This window comes from Zosterops lateralis (genome assembly GCF_965231275.1).
Source record: "Zosterops lateralis genome assembly, chromosome: 5".
Classification (NCBI taxonomy): domain Eukaryota; kingdom Metazoa; phylum Chordata; class Aves; order Passeriformes; family Zosteropidae; genus Zosterops; species Zosterops lateralis.
The window spans coordinates 71,598,472-71,617,521 of NC_139766.1; the positions used below are offsets into that span (position 1 = coordinate 71,598,472).

Genomic DNA, 19,050 nt, shown 5'->3' on the forward strand with positions numbered 1-19,050 from the left:
ATGAGGCCTGCCACAGGCCAACCAAGACATGAAACAGACTTGAAGGAGGAAAAAGCAGCAGCCAATGGATGTGGTGATGGAGTGGTGTGATTTGTCACCAGACTATATCACAAAATCCCTGCTCCTCTTGCGGCCTCGACATGAAGATTTGAGGACTGTGCATATGTTCAGTCCCAGATGGCTGTGTTAAGCCTTATAATCACTCCCAGCATTTACAGGGAGCAATACCTGCCCACAGTATGACAACCTAATCTTTTCACTGCAAAAGCTCAGAATAAATGAGTACTGCTTCCAGTTGTTTAATTCAACAGTTTCTGACAATACCAGCCTTGACACCTCAAACTAGGAACAAAACAACAACAGAGGCTATTGAAATAATATTAGCCATGCTGTTTCTGTGTTCATTCTGCAGATACCCAAGAAATGTAATCCTACCAATTAAACCTAAAGAAGGCAACAGAGAGAAGAAAAATCTTTAATCATAGATGAAGCAAGGAAAGGAGAATCCAACTACAATTATGCACAACCTCTTTACTGGCAACCCTGTACATCTCCCAGACACATCCAGGTGATGTGAGGAAATCCATGTTCCTGCAGGGAGATGCCAGGGATGAGTGTCAGTCATAACCTGGTACCTTCACCTTTCCAGATTGCAAGTTTCTCATTTCCAAGCTAGTCTATTGCCTGCCAAATTTTGTCCTAGAAAAATACAGCCAGGACCATCAGCCTGGCATTGTTCATTCATCTGAAAGCTGCCAAAAGCTTTCAGGCTGACCCAGATCAGAGGAGAAGGGTTTACACAGGGGCTGAAGGGAGATGATTTGTGTGTGTCAAAACACAAAGATGTGTCTGTGGCTACAGGAGGGAACTTCTAGAGGTGGGAGGTTAAAAGCAGCCCTGCAATTCCAGCTCCACTGCAGTTCACACTATTGTTCTCCCTCTGGACTCCTCTCGGCACTGCTCTGTGGAGCCACAAGCTCACGGGGTCACCAAACAAGGCACCTCCCAACTTGATCCTTTCACTTTCTCTATGGACAAAAACAGAGCTGCCACCACCAGACTGCCAGAAACTCAATTCAAGCCAAGTTCATGTGCTTACACAAAGCACTTCGCACACTTGGTGCATTCAACACATCTGGCAAATAGGGTCTGTTGAGCCTTTTGCTTACACAGGACGTTGTAGTTCCCTTTGCACCCAGTGAAGCCACCAATGAAACACCCAGACATGGCAGAACACCTTCAGATCCATAGACAGCCCCAAAGAGCCCAGCAAGGCATTTAAAAATATCCCGCTCAGGAGTCAAAACAGTTCCTCGCTTCCACACCCATCACACGAGAGAGGTTACTATAATTCCTGAATGAAAGACATGAGAAGCATGCAGATTTCCAGGAACAATTTATATTAGAGCTACTGCTGTGCACAGCAATCAGCTCTCAGGAGCTGCTGGCAAACCTGGGGCAACAACTGTGGCAAAACCAAAGTGTTTTAAACCAAGTCTTTTTCTATTAGCTTGTGCCAAGTATTCATGAGCAAATCTGGTGAAGAAATAACCCACAATTACAGTACTTCGATAACATATTTCCAGCAGCTAGATCCCATCTGAAAATAAACCCAGAAACAGAAAATCCAATTAGACAACAGAAAGATCTAAAGAAGCTGTAAGCTCAGAGGGAAGAAAGCACCAACTCCCCAGAACAGCAGCAGTCTGCTCTTTGACAGCACCTTACATGGGATGCTACTACAAAAAACAAAAACCTTAAGCCTGAAAGAAAAGATGCAGCTTCCTCCTGTTTTCAGACACTTCAAGATCTCTAATTGCAAATTCAGATCCTAAGCCTATGTTGCCAAAAACATGGGCACAGCCTGTATTTTTAAGTAAGGAGTCCCAAACATAGCTCAAGACTCATAAATCACAGAGCTCAGCAAAATAACTGTACTAGCAGGGATAGGCAGTAATGGCCTTTGGACTACTTTGGTGCCAGCAGAGCACTACTTAGATGGGATGAGCAGAGCACTCCAGAGAGGGAGAAAGCTTCCAGAAAGGCTGGATACTGCTAAAGGAAAACCACAGGGAGCTGTTCTTCCTTCTTGTGGCTCTTCCCTCAGCACCTTGTGCATGGCCAAGTGGACCTTGTCTACACCCACTTTCATCACACCTGCCCAAGCTGCAGACAAGAACAGTTCTGGTAACAAAGCCCTGGCCCACATGAGGCATGGGCCACTAAACCAGGCACCAAGGTGCAGAGCATGGGGAAAGGCATCCAGATTGGATGAAGCAGCCAAGAAGGAGCATCTCTTACTCCCACTGCATAGTGGACTCAAACAAGGACTTACACTCCACGGAGCAAGAACAACACTTCGGGTAACTCTCTGTTAACACTGCTGTTAGCTAAGAGAGTGAGACCCCAAAGCTGGTTCCGTGTCTCTGCTCTGGAACCTCCTCCTCCAGCAGCAGCAGCAGTGCTGAGCTCTCCCCATGCCGTGGTGCTTGTCTGAGCCATTATCATGCATCACTTACTCCAGTGGGCTGGAGAGCTGCTCACAGAGCTGGAAGTGAAGGCAGCTACACAGCGTACCTAAAAAAAGCTTTGAGTACTATTGGGAGGCTTTTTTTTTTTGTTTATTTTTACATCATCTGGTCGCATCCAACTGTTCTACGCTGAAGCTGCTTCAGTGTCTTTTCCTGCAAGAGCCCCTGCAGCTCACAGGACTGAAGCCTAGAGCCAAACCACGCCAAGGGCAAGGCTGGTTGGAGCTGCAGCATTTGCCAAGCCAACAGAAGACCTAGTGCCCTTGGCATCTCTCCTGCCAAGCAAGCACTGAGCAGCCCATGCTCCCAGAATCACCTCAAAGAGCCACCGAAGGGCCACAAGAGAAGCAACAACCCTCAGATGGCTTCAGAGTGGACAGCCAGCCAGGAAAGTTCTCTCTCTCAGGGGCTGCAGGGGTGGGAAGGGCACATATAAAACATGCCTCAGCTCTGAGTAAATATTTTATTTGTCAGATTCATGCTGCTTACTTAATCAATCCCCATCATTATTTTAGGGGTCTTACTCAGGCACTAAAATTGCTTCCCTATCATCTCACCTACACAAAGTAAGGACTTTCCAAGTACCTCCATCAGGTCCTGACTCCGGCTCAGCTCATTCACACTGCAAAGGCTAGAGGTCCTGAGCATGTGGTGGGTGGACACACAACCTGCCCTGTGACCAAGGCTGTGCTGAAATAAGAGCAAGGAGGAGGCAGGTTCCCACCATTGTTAACATCAACAGGAGCAGCAAGAATTGTCTGAAAGAATTTCCTACTGCAAACAAGGCACCAAGATGAATAAAGGAAACAAAGAGGTCACAAACTGAAATACAGTTTCTTCCTTGGTGCAGACAGCTGAGCCAGGTTAGGCCCAAAAGCCCCATCTGGCAGCAGCAGGCAAGGAAGCCCAACCCTGTGCCCTGGCCTCCTCAGCAGCCCAAGCAGTGGCACCCACACCCACAGCATCACCCAGTGCACTGTGAGGAGCCCTTCCTACTACCCTTCCCTGATGCTCATCTCTTGTCCCAAGCCAGAGGTGATGGGGGCCCTGTGGCACCCAGCAGAACACATGGATGTGGCTCTCCTAAGGCTCTGCCCCCAGCTCTTGTTGACCCCCAGAGGGTGTCAGCAAATCTGCTGCTCAAAGACAAAGCACAGAGGCTTCAGCCCCGCTCTAAGTTCCCACCTCCCTCTCCTTCCTCCCCTCCATGGAAACCAGCAGTCTCTCATTATCAAGTATTTTTAAAACAGATTGAAGAATAAGAATACACTGTGCTGTTTTAATCTCTCAGATAATGTTTTCTATGGTTCCCATGCAAGATCTGCATTCCAGCTTCATTTTTCCTCAGTTTTTGTTAGCCTTAGAGAGGGGGGGTACACCAATGTATACTCTTGAGTGAACACAAATCTCAGTCCTGCAACACAACCAAGCTCTGGTTCTGTAAACATTTAGGACAAACACATAACAGAAGGGTAGGTAGGCCAGAGCCCTCTTCCACACTCTCATCTACTAAGAAACCATCCAACACTGGCCAAGATGCTGGGAATTAATCCAAGAGGAAGAGAAGTGTCCCCTATCCAGCCCATCTCAACAGCTTCCAGACTGGAAGTGGTTTATCTCACGCTGAGCCCAGATGACCACAGCATCCTCTCAGCCTGGTGCACGCTTAAGCACAGGCATGGCTTTCATCAGCTGAGAGCTCCCACGACAGCTCCTGGCCAAACCTTTGCTTATGCATGCCTTTACATTTGTCCGCCGAGATCAGTCTCCATTAAGTCAAATGAAATTACAGGCAGCACTTTATACATGTGCCTTACATCTGTGGGATCAGGGCCTTAAAAAGAAAGCTGCCCCTCCTACCAAAACACACCCTGCTCGGCTACAATTAAACACAGACACTTCAGAGCAGTTTGCTGAAGTATTTTTTTTTTTATGCATACTTTTACAATTAGCATAATGTCATATCCTGCCAGGATGTAAAAGGTTGTGACTCAGGAATGTTATCAACATTTTAACTCCAATTGACTTGCCTTTGGTTTCATTCCTTTCCTTTTTCTTTCCCCCTTCCTTTAATTCTCCCTCCAACAAGATGCACACCACTCACAGCTCCACTTAATTATATTTTGTAAGAAAGTTGGAAAGGCAAACGTTCACCAGTCTTGCCTTGCTCTAACATATAATTAACTATCCCTTCCAACTCCCTGCCACCTTCCCAGCAACACAACAGCAGCATGCAAAGTGGAAGCAGAGATAGATAAGGAGGTACATAAGAGAGAACATCCCCAGCATGTCCTGAATGCCAGCCTCACTGTCCCTTCTTGTCTTATCAGCCCGAGATAAAACAGCTCCCTTATCCAAAAAAGCCTGGGTTCCGGAGGATGGAGGGTCTGCCCACCAGCTGCTTCCGAGGAAAGCTGAGTAGCATCCTCCTCCCCTCTCCCACACACACATGCTTCTCTCATGCAGAGGGATGCTTTATCCTGCAGTCAGTCCCACTGGACTGGACTCAGAGGTCCACAGACAAGAATTTGGTTCAACTGGTGCAAAACCCTCTGTGGATGTTGTTCTGGAATGGCTCGTGGACTTGGATGAGCAAAAAACAACCCAAGAGGCTCAGCAGCAGCACCAGTTTAACATAATGACAAAATAAAAGCACCAAACGCATCCACAAGAACAAACAGCAATCACGTCTTGCAATAAGCCACGTTCCTGAGCCTATTCATGCTGCAAAGTTACTGCTCCACACAAAGCCAAAAGGCTCTGCTTAGCAATACCCTTCAGCTTGCCCTAAAAAACCAACTGAAGCCATTATTTCTATGCATATTCTTACACTGAAACACTCCAATTTCCAAGCATGCTTTAGACCTTAAGATCAAGGAAACGTTTCAGAAGAAGCTTTACAAATGGCTGGTATAATTTATAGGTATTCTGTTAAGAAACACCAGCTCTTATTTTGCTCAGTAGCATAACTTCCCCACCTCCAGTAACACCATTAACCCCATCTCCATACATTTGCTTTGCCACATCAGAGGAACTACACAGCCTCGCAGACCCATAAGCACATAATAAAGGCTGAAAGAAACTTGTCGCATCCTGGTCACATCTTGAACACAAACCATTTTCCTATTTTGGGAGGGAGTCACAATTCAACTCCTCCACTCTCGGGTAACTTCTATGTCACTCTCAAGCACTGAAAAAGTTACCGGGAAGTCGGTCAAGTCTCTCCCTCCCCCGGCCGACAATGCACAAAAGTGCATTCAGTCCGGTCACGGTGGAGTTCCATTCACGTTTCTGCAAGCTGGACGCAAGAGGAACTTGCCTTTCTTTATCGGCATCTTTTAGTTCCTGCGGCTTTGGGGGTTTTCTTAACTTTCTCCCTGTGAGGGGTAAACCTTTTGTCTTTCTCAATACGAACATAAAAACCCTCTCGGCCACCACATCCTCAGAAAGAAACGGTCAGGCTGGAAAACGCGGGACACGCGTGTTCCCCGGAACATTTCCATGCCGGGACCGCTGCGCCTTGCCCGCCACAGCCTCCCGGGGACTGCGGGCGCGTCCCGCCCGCACGGGCACAGCCCTTCTTCCCGCGCTCAGCTTTTCCCATCCGCGGGCAGCGGAGGGCAGGAGCACCCGCGCCAAGGCACCGAGCCCTCAGCCGCGGCAGCCCGGGACCACTCCCGGGACCAATCCCGCCGTTTCCTCCGTGCCCGCGGGGCTCCGGGAGCGCTGCCCGCCGCTGCCACGGCCCCGCCGCAATCACCGGCCGCGGCCCCAAAACGCGGCCAAAAAAAAAAAGTTTTGCGCGGGCCCCCCCGGCCCCGGAAAGGGGCAGAGGCGGCGCGGCGCGGCCAGCCCGCCGTGCCCTCCGGCATCGCGGCCCCGCAGCCCCCCAAGCCCCCGCGGGCACCGCACCCCTACAGCCCGCGGCACGACATGCCCGGCACGGCAGCCCCCGGACGATCCGTGCTCCGGAGAGGCGGCCCCGGCCCCGCGCTGGCCCCGCCGCCCCCCGGCCCCGCGCACCGCCGGTCTGCCCACGGCCACGGCCATCGCGGTGCGGTCTCTGCGCTGCGCTGCCGCCGCCGCCTCTGCGCTGCCTGCTAGCGCTGCAACATGGCCACCCGGCGGGGAGGGCCCATGCGCAATGCAAAGGGGCCGGGCGGCGAGGCGGGACCCCCCCGGCCCTCCCCCGGGGCCGCCGGGCAGTGCGGGCGGGTGGGCGGCGCCGCCCCGCCGCTCGGGGAACCCCCAAAGTCAGCGGGAGCCCCGGGGGCTGCAGTCGGTGCCCGGCGGTAACGCCAGTAATCCCTGTCCTCCCCACGCCGGGCCGCGGGTACCCGTCTCCTTAGCCCCGGAGGGTCTCTCGCCCACGCTGGAAGCCCCGAAGATGAAGGCGCAGACACATCTGCCACAGAGACCCTCGCAAAGAGATGGCCAAGCAAGCGATCAGCAGGTCCTCCTACCAGCAGTGAAGGAGTGCAGGGATTCGGCAAAGAGGTATTTCTAACGCAGGAGCCCTTAACTCCCTTGTGTAATAGCTCAGAGGGCAAAACCTGCCACCTCACTCCTCTCGTTTCTCCGAGCACTTCTCTTCTGCCGAACACACACACAGACAGTTTTTTAACGAACTTGGTATACTGAGCAGCAGCCATGGTGGCCAGTTGTTCTCCCACTCCACCAAATGATTTCCAGGGATGGAGAGAAGCATAGCTGGCTCTGGCTGAGAAACACTTAACATCCTGGTGTTGAGCATGACATCTATCTCTTTACCTAAAAAGGGGGGAGTCTGAGGGCTAAGCTCAACATATCTCCTTGCAAATTTTTGATCAAGATAGTGATGAAGAAAAGGCCCTGCATTGCTTTGTGAGACATAAAACCCCAAAAGGGCTACGTAAGACAAGAAACCCCATTTGCTGCACATGTGAAGGATACACTGAATTATGGACTCACCAGAGCTACCCCCATGTGTGAATATCCACAGAATCAAAAGAGAAAAGCCAGCAAAATAAAAGCTGAGAGCACAAGTAAATGACCCGGGGTAGTGGTAACCAGAGCTCCACAGTACACCTACCATTTGTAGTCCCTCTGATGTCTTGTACCTTTTCCCTCCAAAAGCCATTTCTGTATGGCTACATAGTAACACATATGGCTGTTTGAAGAGGGCTCCAGAGTCCAGGTGTCTTCTTCCTGCAACTTTTATGATTGTATTTTGAAGAACCCAGGAGCTGATCTTGGAGAGTGGTCCCCCACACCAGCTCCTGCACCCTCAGCCTGAACTACAACCAAGGGAAGAGCACTACCTGAGCTGCTCCCCACCAGCAGCTGAGGATCTGTACCTGGGAAGTGCCCTCAGCTGGGCACAGGTGCAGCCCTCACCAGCAAAGCTGGTGCACCAACAGACATCCGAGGGTGTCTACCAGGAATATTTTGCACTGCTTTTATCATTCTAACGTGTCAGGCGTCAATGCCAATATCTGAGGGAGACTTCAGCATTAGAGTCATTATTGCTCTTGCAGCAAATTCCTCCTGCATGCACAGCTCCAGGTGAGGAGGTGCTGAGTGAGCCTGCGCCACAAAATGCACCTGGACCAGCGCAGCCTCTAGTGGAAACCAGGTGATCCTATCTAAAGAGGTGCCTTCGTGGCACCTGTGGGTGAGGCAGACAGAGCTTCCCCTTGTCTGCATTAGAGATGCATGATATTCCTGCATCAGCATAACTTAACCAACATGAAAATCTCCTGCGCTCACCAAACCTTGATGTGACTCACCATGTCCTTCCTTGGCCTGGAGCTGGGAGAGCTGTGGCTGAGTTTCCTCCACGATACTCATGCACCTTCCTGGGTATGGCTGTCCATGCTGAAAGAGCAGGAGGAGAAAACCACCAGCACAAAGAAATGTTCTGCAATCTTCCCAGATCTCAGCTAGTGCAGTACTTTGCAAGACCTTTTGTTCAGCGCTTATTCCTCAAAGTTTCATACCTGTTGCTAACAAATCAACACCTGACCAAAGGGAGTTGCCAGTCCCTCATTCTAGAGACCCCACAGGAACTGTTTCAGTGTCTCCAAAGCTGTTGGGCATCGTTTTGCAGACAGAGCACAAAAAGGGGCTTGAATGCCCTTCTGTGTCATTGCAGGGCAATTTGTCAGTTAAATGAGATGAGAAGACACACAAGCAGACACAGAAATTTTGTAACTTCCCTTCTGTTTAAAGACAAACATGGGTACAGAGCTCCCTAAAGGCAACATCTTCTGGGACAACAACAGAAACCTACAAGACTAAGTGGTGGGCTTTTTTTCTTTCCTTTAATGTTGAAGTAGTGCTTGATCCTGCCTCCATGTTGTGATTAGTTCTACTTAGCGCTCACTCAAATTTCACCCAAAGAATCAAAATACCTGCTGCAGCGAAAACCCCCAAAGAGGGTGAGACCAGGGTAAATTCATCCATTCTGAAGAGCCCTGCCCACAACCAAGAGTGACCAACTTGCAGACAGGGTAAATCACTGGACGATAAGGGGAAAAAAGAGTCTCTTTAAGCCTCTCAGCATGAAGTGGGTGACAAAGCAAGCCCAGGAAGCAGGGCTATACTTTTCCTTGCCTGTCTGCAGCATTACACCCCCTTAAACCCAAAATGTGTTTTTCAGCCCAGGCTGTAAGGGAGTCTGCCCCTAAATCAATGGGAGCTACCCTCTCTGCAGACTTTGGCATGTGCCCACAAAGGGCATCAACAGCTTGTCACAACCAAATAGGTCACAGCCAACGGGATATCATGGAAAACCTCCTGCTTAAGCCTTAGTTCATTAAGCCAAAGCAACACTTCCCACAGTAGTGTTTGCCACTGTTGTTTATTTGGATTTTTTATTTTCACAGTCTACTCTCCTTTCTTATTTGTGATCACAGTTGCAACCATTATGCTCCATTCATTTCCTCTCAGTCACTTCTGCTGAGAGCTCGCTGCTAACAAACGCTGTTGTGACTGCAATCCAGGGCTCGTCAGAAGAGGGAGGAGAAATGTATTCATGCCTTGGAGAGCAACACCAAAGTAATGTGCAAAGTGATAAAATACTATACCACGAGCCTTACTCTCTCCCCAGCACCCATGCCCTATCCAGATGAACACTGCTGATGGGATGTAGCTTGTACACAGCACCCACAGCAATCTCTGTATCCGTGGTTTGTGAGGGCTGCACACACTTCTGGGTCTGCAGTAGGTTGGAGGATATTCCAGCTGCTTACATGATAGGCAGCTAAAAATATTTATGGGTAGCCAGGAGCTTGCAGCAGAGATGGCTTCTGAAGTGTGACTTAGGGCCTGATCCAGACCTCTTTAAAGCCAGGGTGCCTACACTGAGGCTCAGTCCCTCCATTCTCTGAGTGCAAGACAGAAAATCCAGCACACCTTCTCTCCCGCACTTTCTACCCACTATTCAGTCCCCAAACTGCTCGGGGCAGGGGCTGCCATGTGTTTGGTGTGCACAGCACATACTGCCCACAGGGGAACTGATCTTACCCATCCCTCTCAGCTGTTATGTGTGCACTTGTGGTAGCAGCATGGGCAGTACAGAACAAAGAGATCACTTCTTGTGAGATCCCCACAACAGTGCAATGTGTGTCCAACCTCTCTCAGCCATGCAGCAAACACAGAGATGAGATGAGGTGAGATATGATTTGAGTGCAGACACTGGTGCTATTTGTGTGTGGTTGTTGTACAGGCGTAAGGTCCCACACACTTGTAATAACAGCTACCCCAAACCACAGCAGGTTTGTGAATCTTTATTGCCAGTTTTCCTAAGTCACCGAACCACAGGGCAGTTCAGGTGGGGAGGGACCTCTGATATTCAGGTGTCTCATGGAGCTTTGAATGTCCCTGAGGAGGGAGACCTACCCTCTCCAGCCAACCTGTTCTCATAGCTGATCACCCTCCCTGTAAAATAGTTTTTCCTAACACACAAATGGAATTTCCTGCATTTCAGTTTGTGCCTATCATCTCCTGTCCGTTCACTGGCACAGTGACTGAATAAGCAGCTCTTTGGTCTCACTGCCCGCCAGCGATGGACCCTCGCACTTCTCAGCTCCTCCCGCCCAGCCTGCTTCTCTCCTTCGGTGTCACCTCTCCTCAGCGCTGTCACCTCCACGGGCCGCCACCCCGGGCAAAGGCGACCGTGGGGTGGCGGCCGGGCCGCGGAGGAGGAGGAGGCGGAGAGGCCGGCGCGGCAGGGGGCGGGTTTCCCCGCCACACCTGGGTGCAGCGCCGAGCACCGGGGCACAGCACCGAGCACCGACAGCCGGCCGGCCGGCCCGGAGCATGGCGCGGGAGCTGAGCCAGGAGGCCGTGCTGGACTTCCTCTGGGCTGCCGGGGGGCGAGCCCCCAACACGGCGCTGCTCCGCCACTTCCAGCGGTTCCTCCGCGACCCGGCGCTGACGGAGCAGCAGCGGCGGGAGCGCCGCGAGTACTTCAAGAGCCTCGTCAACTCCCTGGCCACCGTCCACCCCGCCGCCGCCCCTGGCGCCTCCAAGGACATCGTCCTCCGCCGCAGGTACCGCGACCTCCTCGATGAGGAGCTGCCGCCGCCGGAGGAGCAGCGGGAGCACGAGCAGGAACAGAACGAGCCGGAGCCGCAGCCGCCGCCCCGACGCGACCCCGACGGGCGGCGCGGCCCCCGGGGGGAGGCTGCGGGGCAGGGGCGGCCCGGCGGGCCGGGGGGCTGCTCCGCCCGGGGCCGCGGCGGGCCGTGCTGCGAGTGCCGCCGGGCTCGCCGCGCCGCCGCCGCCGCCGCCGCCGCCGTGCCCGCGCCGGGCCCTGGGACGCCGCCCGCCCCCCGGCAGTCCCGCTGCCCGCCGCCCCCCCGGCAACCGCCCCCGTACCGGACCCAGCCGCTATCCTCGGGGCCCTGGGCGCTTCGCCCCGGCGGCACGGCGCTACCCCGGCCCCCGCCGCTACCGTCGGGTCTCGGGGCGCTGTCCCCCGCCGCGCCGCCCCGGTCCCTGTCACCGCCGCCGCCCGCCGCCGGGCTGCCCTCTGCCGCAGCATCCCGGGCCCGGACGCCGCCGCTGCCACCGGGCCCGCAGATGCCGCCTCCCTACAGGTTGCCTCAGCCCCGACCTCCGGCGCAGCCCGCCACCGAGATGTCCTTGCTGAAGGCCCCACGGCCCTCAGCGAGCCCGGGGAGGCGACCCCCCGCCGGAGCCATGCAGTCTCCGCTGCTGTCATCGGGCCCCAGGGCGCTGTCCCCCCCCGGCCTGCCCCCGTCCCGGTCTCTGCCGCTGTTGTCCCGCACCGACCTGCCCCCATCCCGATCCTTGCCGTTGCTGTCCGCCCCGGAGGTGCTGCCCCTGTCCCGCTCCCTGCAGGCACTCCCTGCCAGCCCCTCCTCATCGCCACTGCTTTTATCAGCCCCCGAGGGGCTCGCTTCCAGCAGGCTGCCCCCATCGCAGTCCAGGTCCCTGCAGCAGCTCTCCACCAGCCCATCCCCAGACTTGCCGAGGGGATCAAAGGGACCAACCCAGCCCCAAGTCCTGCGGCTGTACCCGTGTCAAAGCCTGACACTGCCGTCGGGTCCTGAGATCCTGCCCCCCGCCAGGTCCCCCCCGCCCCAATCCCGGCCGCAGTCCGCCACTCTCCCGTCCCCATCCCACTCCCTGCAGCCACCCCTTGCCAGGACACCCCCATCCCAGTCCTTGCTGCCAGCACAGGGCCCCGCAGCGCCCCGAGCCCCGGAGAGTGAGCCCCCAGCACCGCTGCCTGTTTTCCGGAGCATCAGGAGCCAGCTCGCTTTGTCGGAGGTGCAGGACACCCTCCCCTCACTGCACGATGACTGTGGGCGGCAGCCCCGCTCCCTGCTCTTCAAGAGCTCCCCTAGGAACGCCGCAAGCCGGGGGCCCTCGGTGCCGCTGGGCCAGCGGGAACACGCCTGGCTGGTGGCAATGTCAGCGGGCTGCTGGGCTCAGGTGCGGGGGCTCTTTCTGGAGGAGCCCGAGCTGGCCCTGCAGAGGGACTTCATATCCGGCTTCACGGTGCTGCACTGGCTGGCCAAGCACGGCGACGGGCCGGGCCTGCAGGAGCTGGCGGCGGCGGCGCGCCGGGTCGGGCTGGCCCTGGACGTGGACGCCCGCTCGGGCTGCGGGTACACGCCGCTGCACCTGGCTGCCATACACGGCCACCAGCTTGTCATCAAGGTGCTGGTGCTGCAGCTGGGCTGCCAGGTGCAGGTACGGGACGGTAGCGGGCGCCAGCCGTGGGAATATCTGGGCAGCTCCACCTCGGGGGAGATCTGGCAGCTCCTGGAGGCGCCCCGCGGCACGATCATGTTCCCCACGCAGCCCCTGGTCCGCAGCGTGTCCTCGGTCAGCAAGGTCTCGCCGTCCGCCGCCAGGGCAGCTCTGCCTGCCTGCCTCAGGGTGCCGCTGGGCCGTGGGGCAGCGTCCCACCAACCCGGTAGCGACAGTGACTGAGACAGTGACACCTCCCTGGCATCCCCTGCCACCGGGGATGGGACCTCGGTAGCCACCCTGAGAGAGGAAGCCACGCAGGAAGAACAAAAGCTGTGAAACGGACTGAACCTATTGAAGAATGTACTTTTAAATTATTCCAATGAACTGTTGTCTGAGCCTCTCTGGCCCCCCTCCCTCCCATCTCTTGCTTTTCTGCCAGTGAAAGGATGCAGTAACTCTGCTGGGAGCGGGAAGAACCCTCGGGAGGCAAGTCCTCTGCAGCCCACAGGGCCAGTACCAGCTGCTGGGTGCAGCCACCATCACCAGCAGTAGTAGGACCATGGCTTTGGGGTAAGGCTCAAGTAGAGCACTTGCTTTTGCTGACAGTGACAGATCGTTGTTGGTCCTGGGGTTTGCAAAACACTTGTTTACACCACCTAAATTCTGGGGAGCAGTAAAACTACATCCCTTTTTAATCCCAGCGGATTAAAGATGAGTCCCTCTTCTAAAAATGCAGCTGATCAAGATCCAGCCTTACAGCAATAGTCCCGAGAGAGCCGCTGGCTGTGGCAGAGGGCGGCAGCGGGAAAGCCCCAGTCGGGAAGGGCATTTCCCAGGCCACCTGGCCCACCAGCCCATGCCCAAAGGAATGCAGGGCAGCACCACAGCCCAGCGGTATCCCTGCTGCTCCCTAATTCCTGCACCTCCAGTTGCTCTCCTCACACCACAGGATTAGGAAGTGGTACCTGTGGTGTGGCTAGAGCCCTGTTCCCATGCCTTGGGACAGAAAGCATTGAAGCAGGATTCTGTGCTGCAGTATGGGTCCCAGCCTTGCAGAGGCTGCATTTTTCCAGAAACACCAGCCCTAAATTGTCTGTCAGGTGTTTATGTGACAGGGACAGGTAGGATTGGGGAGCCAAGTGCAGTCAGGAGATGTCCAGCGGAGTAATTCCTCAGAGTTCACAAAAACCAATCTGTCTTTAGGAATCTCACTGGATTGTGTAGGTCCTAGAATGTACTCTGCTCTCTGATTTAGCATAAATGAGCTTCTGAAGCATCAAAAGCTGCAAAAAGTTAATCTTGCACCTAATCTGTCTCTCCTATAGGTCCTCTATGGAGGCAGGAGGAGAGCTAAGATACATGAGACAGGGATCCAGGGCTGCCAGGCTGATGCTGCTGCTGCTGGGTGACCCCAGGTGTGGGACCAGTGAAACTGGGACTGCTGTCTCAGCCTCAGTGGGAGGCTTTGGGGCAGACCAGAGCAGTAGGTGGGACTGCTCATGCATGTGAGGCATGTGTGTGAGTGCCTGCAGTTTCAGGGAGGAACAGGAACGAGGGCAGCAGAACCTGACCCTTGCATAACACAAGTGCCAGGGAATGCCTCCAGTCCTTGCTCAAGCACTAATTGAGGTCTCCTCTTTGCTTGGGGTTTATTTGAGGGAGGAACTCTTTCCTGCAGAAGGGAAGCTACTCTGCCTGACTCTCAGGCCACAAAAAGTTGAGAGGTCTTTTCCCCGGCCTCTTTTTCACCTTTTACAGGGGAAAGAGTTCAGTAAACCAAAGCAGTGTCCTGTCAATGATCATTCCTCTCTGAGATGACAACAAACTTGAACTCATAAGAAATTGAACTGTGAAGTGGCCTCTGAGGCACCAGCCTGAGAATGTGGAAGGGCCTCCAGGACCCCTCCACAGCAGGAATCCTGTGCATCCCCTCTTCCTCTTCATTCCAGCTGGGGTTTATAGTCTAGGTCACACCAAGACACAAAGTGGCTGCTGCCTGGTAAAACAATGAAGCCTTTTCCTGTGGAGTCGAGATGGACACTGTACTCAGAGTGCTTCTTAAAAAACTTCTGAGGGCTCCAAGCATCAGGACCTTGTTATCCAGAAGTCTTTCACACCTTTTCTCTGTATCCTCCCATGAGCAGCTCCACACAGCTCCAGCTCCTTCTCTGTTGTCTTCTCTTTCTTCTGCAGTTCTGGTTCATTCCTTCCTGTCCCTAGCATGGCCACCTAACCCTCTCTGTCCTTTGTTCAGCATCTTACCCCTCCTGTCCCTTCCTCCTCAGAGCACAGCCAGCAGACTCCACCTAATTCCAAACAAACCCTCTCCCAGCTAACTCACTCTTTATCACACCCAGAGCTGGGAGGGCAAGGCTCTTCCTACTCTTGGATAATTAGCACAGCTGTAATATATCAAGGGTGGGATTTAGTACTATCTTTATCTGTCTCCCCACAATCTGTCTCCCCACATTTCCCACCACATTTAGAGCCACTGTTGTTACTCACATCATGGACCAGGCTCCCTTGGGAAAGGGCTCCCTAAAGCCTTCCACAAGCCTTGGCTACAAGCTCCTAAAAGCATTTCCTGTTGACAGGGGATGTCAGGGGTGCCACCAGAGCCTTCCTGTGCAGGGAGCTTCTCAGAAGGAACCCCAAATGAAAGAAGTCTGTGAGCTGACTAAAGCTGGGGGAGAAGCATATTTTTTCTCCACAGACAGCTTCCAAAGAACAAGGTTTTCCCCTTTGTACCTTCCCTGCTGCCAAGACAGTGCTACCTTGGGATTCTCACCTTACAGCCTTTCCCTGACCTTCCTCTGTGACGCAAACATAAGTGGCACCTTTTTTTTTTTCCCTGCACGCTGTTCCAGACCTCACCTGTCATCTTTTTCAGAGCCCTTTTCTCTCTCTAGCAGTGTTGTCAGACTGCTGAACTAAATAAGTTGTGACCTAATTTTGTGATCACTGTTTGCTTGCCTATTAAGATGACACAGATAAACTGGTTTCTCTCCAATTTTTAAATTACAGAGCAATTGTTAGGAAGCTCAAAACTTTCCATTCTGGATTCAGTGTGCATTCACTCTGGTTTATCACCTTAGTGGTATTAGGACTGCTTACACTGCTAATACTGCACAGCCCCTACATCACGTAGTTACTTGGAATATCCACTCTTTTAACTCCCAGAAAGCCATATCCTTCTTCCAAGACTTCTGCTGGTGATATAAGCAGTGGACAGGGTGAAACCCATCTCCAGCCCATGGTGGGAGGCAGGGCTCCCTCAGCCATGCCTGGAGGAATCACACTGCTGCCCTGGTGTGTCATACATCCTGTCAGCCAGGAGTAATCCACCACTGCATATACACACATGCAGCCTGAGCACCTCGGTTTCCAAGTCCTCCTGATCCCCTTGCCACTTACTTGTCAGCCTGCCTGGCCCCTTCCACACCTTTGCAGGCTGCTGTTTCCTCATTGCAGCTGGACGTGGCTCCTGGCCTCACACCCAGCCCAGGCATCTGACTTTGCACCGCCCTGAAACACAGGACTGGATTAATGCACAGCAGGACTCTGCCCTCTCCTCTCATTGCATTTAAAACACACCTCCCACTTGGCGGCTGCTGCTGATAAAGTCCACCCCTCTCCTCTGTCATGCTTATCTCTGATCAGCTGCTTTGTACTCCAAAGCCCAAGTCCTGCAGAGGGGGAGGGTGTTTCCCTGCGTTGGCCTTTGCCCAGCACAGGCTGCCAAACCTGAGAATTTGGGAGCTCTGGCGAAGGTAACCCCCATCCCCTGCTCCAGGGGCACACACCTTCACACCCACTCAGCTGATGGTTAAAAGCAGCCAGCACAGCACAGCTGGATGTTCATCTAGATTCACTCCTCTGGACAAGGACCGAAGGCTGGAGGAAGGGTGGGAGCCCAGCTCAAACAACCCAAGAGGCTTTTGTGCAATTAAAAAAATGTTCCTGGGCAAAGCAGGTGAGCAAGGGCACAGAACATTGCAAACCTGATCTAATGGCCAGGGGACCCTTTATATCACAGCATTTATCACAGCATTTTATGGAGCAGAGAGAAACAGAACTTGTAAAAAAAAAAAAAAAAAAAAAAAATTGAAGAGTCCACCACAAAAAATACACTTCTTTCCCCCCTACTGTAAAAAATGTAATTTGAATTAAATAGTTTGTATTCAACTCCACAGTGAGAAGAAAATCTTGCACACTTTTAGCAAGTAATGAAACAATCCCAATTGCTACTAAATCCTCCTAAAGCTAGAATTTCTCATGGCTACATTTACTACAAGTAGCACCAGATGGTAGGTTAGCAGAGTGGGGTTTAGAATAAGAACCCCCTTCCCCTGCCCCTAGTTAACAGTACAACCTAAATTTCCCCAGTAAATGAGAACTATTAGCCTTCCAGGGAAAAAAAAAAATATTGTCTTTGGAAACTCGGTCACACTGAAAAGCACTAAAAGGAGAATTCTTAGTTTAGTTAAATTAATACCCCTCATCCCCATCATGAGTCTATTTAAGCACAGAAAATGTGTTTTACCATGAATTAAAATAAATGTATTTTAGGATACCAAGAAAAGCTTGGTACAGAGGCACTATTGTGTTAAACACTTAACTGACTTGTCTGTGGAGACACAGATGGGTGATCTTGTGGAGGTTGGTTTTCTCCTTAGAGCGGTTAATTTGACCTGGTGGAGCAAACTACTTTTTGGTTAGTTTAAATAACTCTGAGGCTCATGATATTTTACGTCTGGATTGGATTTCAGCAAAGGCACTTAAGCTCCTCATACCCATCAGGACTTCCTTACTGTACAGCCTGTCATAAAATAAAAGCAATGAGCTATATCTTTACACTGCTCTTAAGATTTTTTAGCTCCCATGGTACTGGAGGAAAGCACAAAACTGCTCGTGGCAGATGGGTTTGATAAAGATTTTGGGTGCTTTCACTGCTCTGAGATAGTGTTTCATAGGCAGACACACTCTATGTGCTCAAAACCCACAAGCTATTTAAAATTATTTGTTTAAGAGGTCCTAGTCTCTGTTGTGAAAGAAACACCCATCAAAACTCCTGGCAAGGTCCTCCACACAAGCATGTCTGTCTGTGTGGACTGGCCTCAGTTTGCATTTCTAATGCTGCCATGGCAAGCAAGGGCCAAAATCCTTCAAGATGTGTCCCAGCAGCTTCCCCCTTGCTGCGGGGCCTCTGTAAAGAGAGCTCTTGGTTTAAATGTTTTCTTTTGGCCTTCCTGAGTCACAGCTCTGGAGTGAAGGAATGTTCTGACGAGTTTGATACCAGAAGAGGTATTTTATGGATTTTATTGAAGTTCAGAATATTTCAGTGGAAGTGGGAATTAGAAGAATTTGAATTGGTGCTCGTTGTAGACCTGGAGTCCCATAGTAATTCCACAGGGAGCAAATAGCTTTGCACAGCCAAGCACGGGGCAGGTGTTATTGCAGGTTGTCCAAAGTCCATGTGGGAGGTGCATGTCACTGGTAAATAGCAGAGAATGTGTAAGGGAAATGGGAAGGTCTTGAGTCTCACTTTGAGAGATGATAAGAAGTACTTCCCAGGGTTTAAAGAGGAGTGTTGCTGCTACAGGGATGCAGAGCTGTGCTCCCTCCATCCACAAACACTGCACTCTCCTTATCTCCCCAGTGGTTCTCACGCTGCCTGGTGATGGTATCTAAAGTGACCCTAGAACAAAACAGGGAGCTGATAAAGAGAGGAGCTGATAAAGATGAGGGCAGGGTTTGTCCTCAGAGCCAGGCTGTTCGCAAGCCCGTTGGTGGCCGGGGAAAACAGTGGGGCCAAGGGAGAAGCAGATGCTGCTGCTCACTTACAGACTGCAGGGCTTTGGTGTAGGCTCTGCCCAGCTTGGGGACAGCAGCAGTCCCTCTCCTGCACCACTGCTGGCTTCCACTCCTGCAGCTCTGGTCTCCCTGTGGCTTCACTCAAGGCAGAGCCTGCTTGTCACTGTGGATTGCTTCATGTCTCTGCCTGCCTGTGCCAGTGCCCTGGTTCACATACACAGGCTGGAGAGCCAAGGTGGGACTCTGTGCTGTGACCCTGGTTTGATCCCCAAAGTTGCACTGCCTGCTGTGCCTGAGCCAGGCTGGGTCCCTCACCAGCATCTGCGCTCGTGCCAAGTGGCATCAAGTCATCCTGAAGGCAGGAAGACCTCTGCTGGGCATGTGCTGAATATTACTGACGAGTGTAAAATGCAAACACTGCAAGGGGATTAACTCTTACATAAGAAAACATATGTAGAACAGTCCAGTGTGTTAAGAAATTATCTTGATCTCTTCC

General features: G+C 52.7%; 2 protein-coding genes across 6 annotated transcripts in view; one reads left to right on the forward strand and one right to left on the reverse strand.

The window, feature by feature from the left end:
* The window catches only part of SEPTIN11 (septin 11), an 80,742-nt gene extending 72,425 nt beyond the window's left edge, over positions 1-8,317 (reverse strand). The window contains exon 1 of one of the 5 annotated variants that reach the window (XM_083862123.1): positions 6,995-7,218. In XM_083862123.1, the coding sequence (XP_083718249.1) occupies positions 6,995-7,183 (189 nt within the window). In that variant the 5' untranslated portion in view covers positions 7,184-7,218. Of the gene's footprint in view, positions 1-6,554; positions 6,643-6,994; positions 7,220-8,299 lie in introns of those variants that run through there. The other 4 variants (XM_083862122.1, XM_083862125.1, XM_083862126.1 and 1 more) reach the window with 4 other exon arrangements.
* Positions 8,318-10,832: 2,515 nt separating this feature from the next.
* Positions 10,833-13,017, forward strand: SOWAHB (sosondowah ankyrin repeat domain family member B; the record flags this gene model as incomplete). The annotated part of the gene is made up of 1 exon (XM_083861098.1): positions 10,833-13,017. The coding sequence occupies one exon, from the start codon at positions 10,833-10,835 to the stop codon at positions 12,978-12,980; it is 2,148 nt and encodes a 715-aa protein (XP_083717224.1). The 3' UTR covers positions 12,981-13,017.
* Between the last annotated feature and the right edge of the window lie 6,033 nt (positions 13,018-19,050).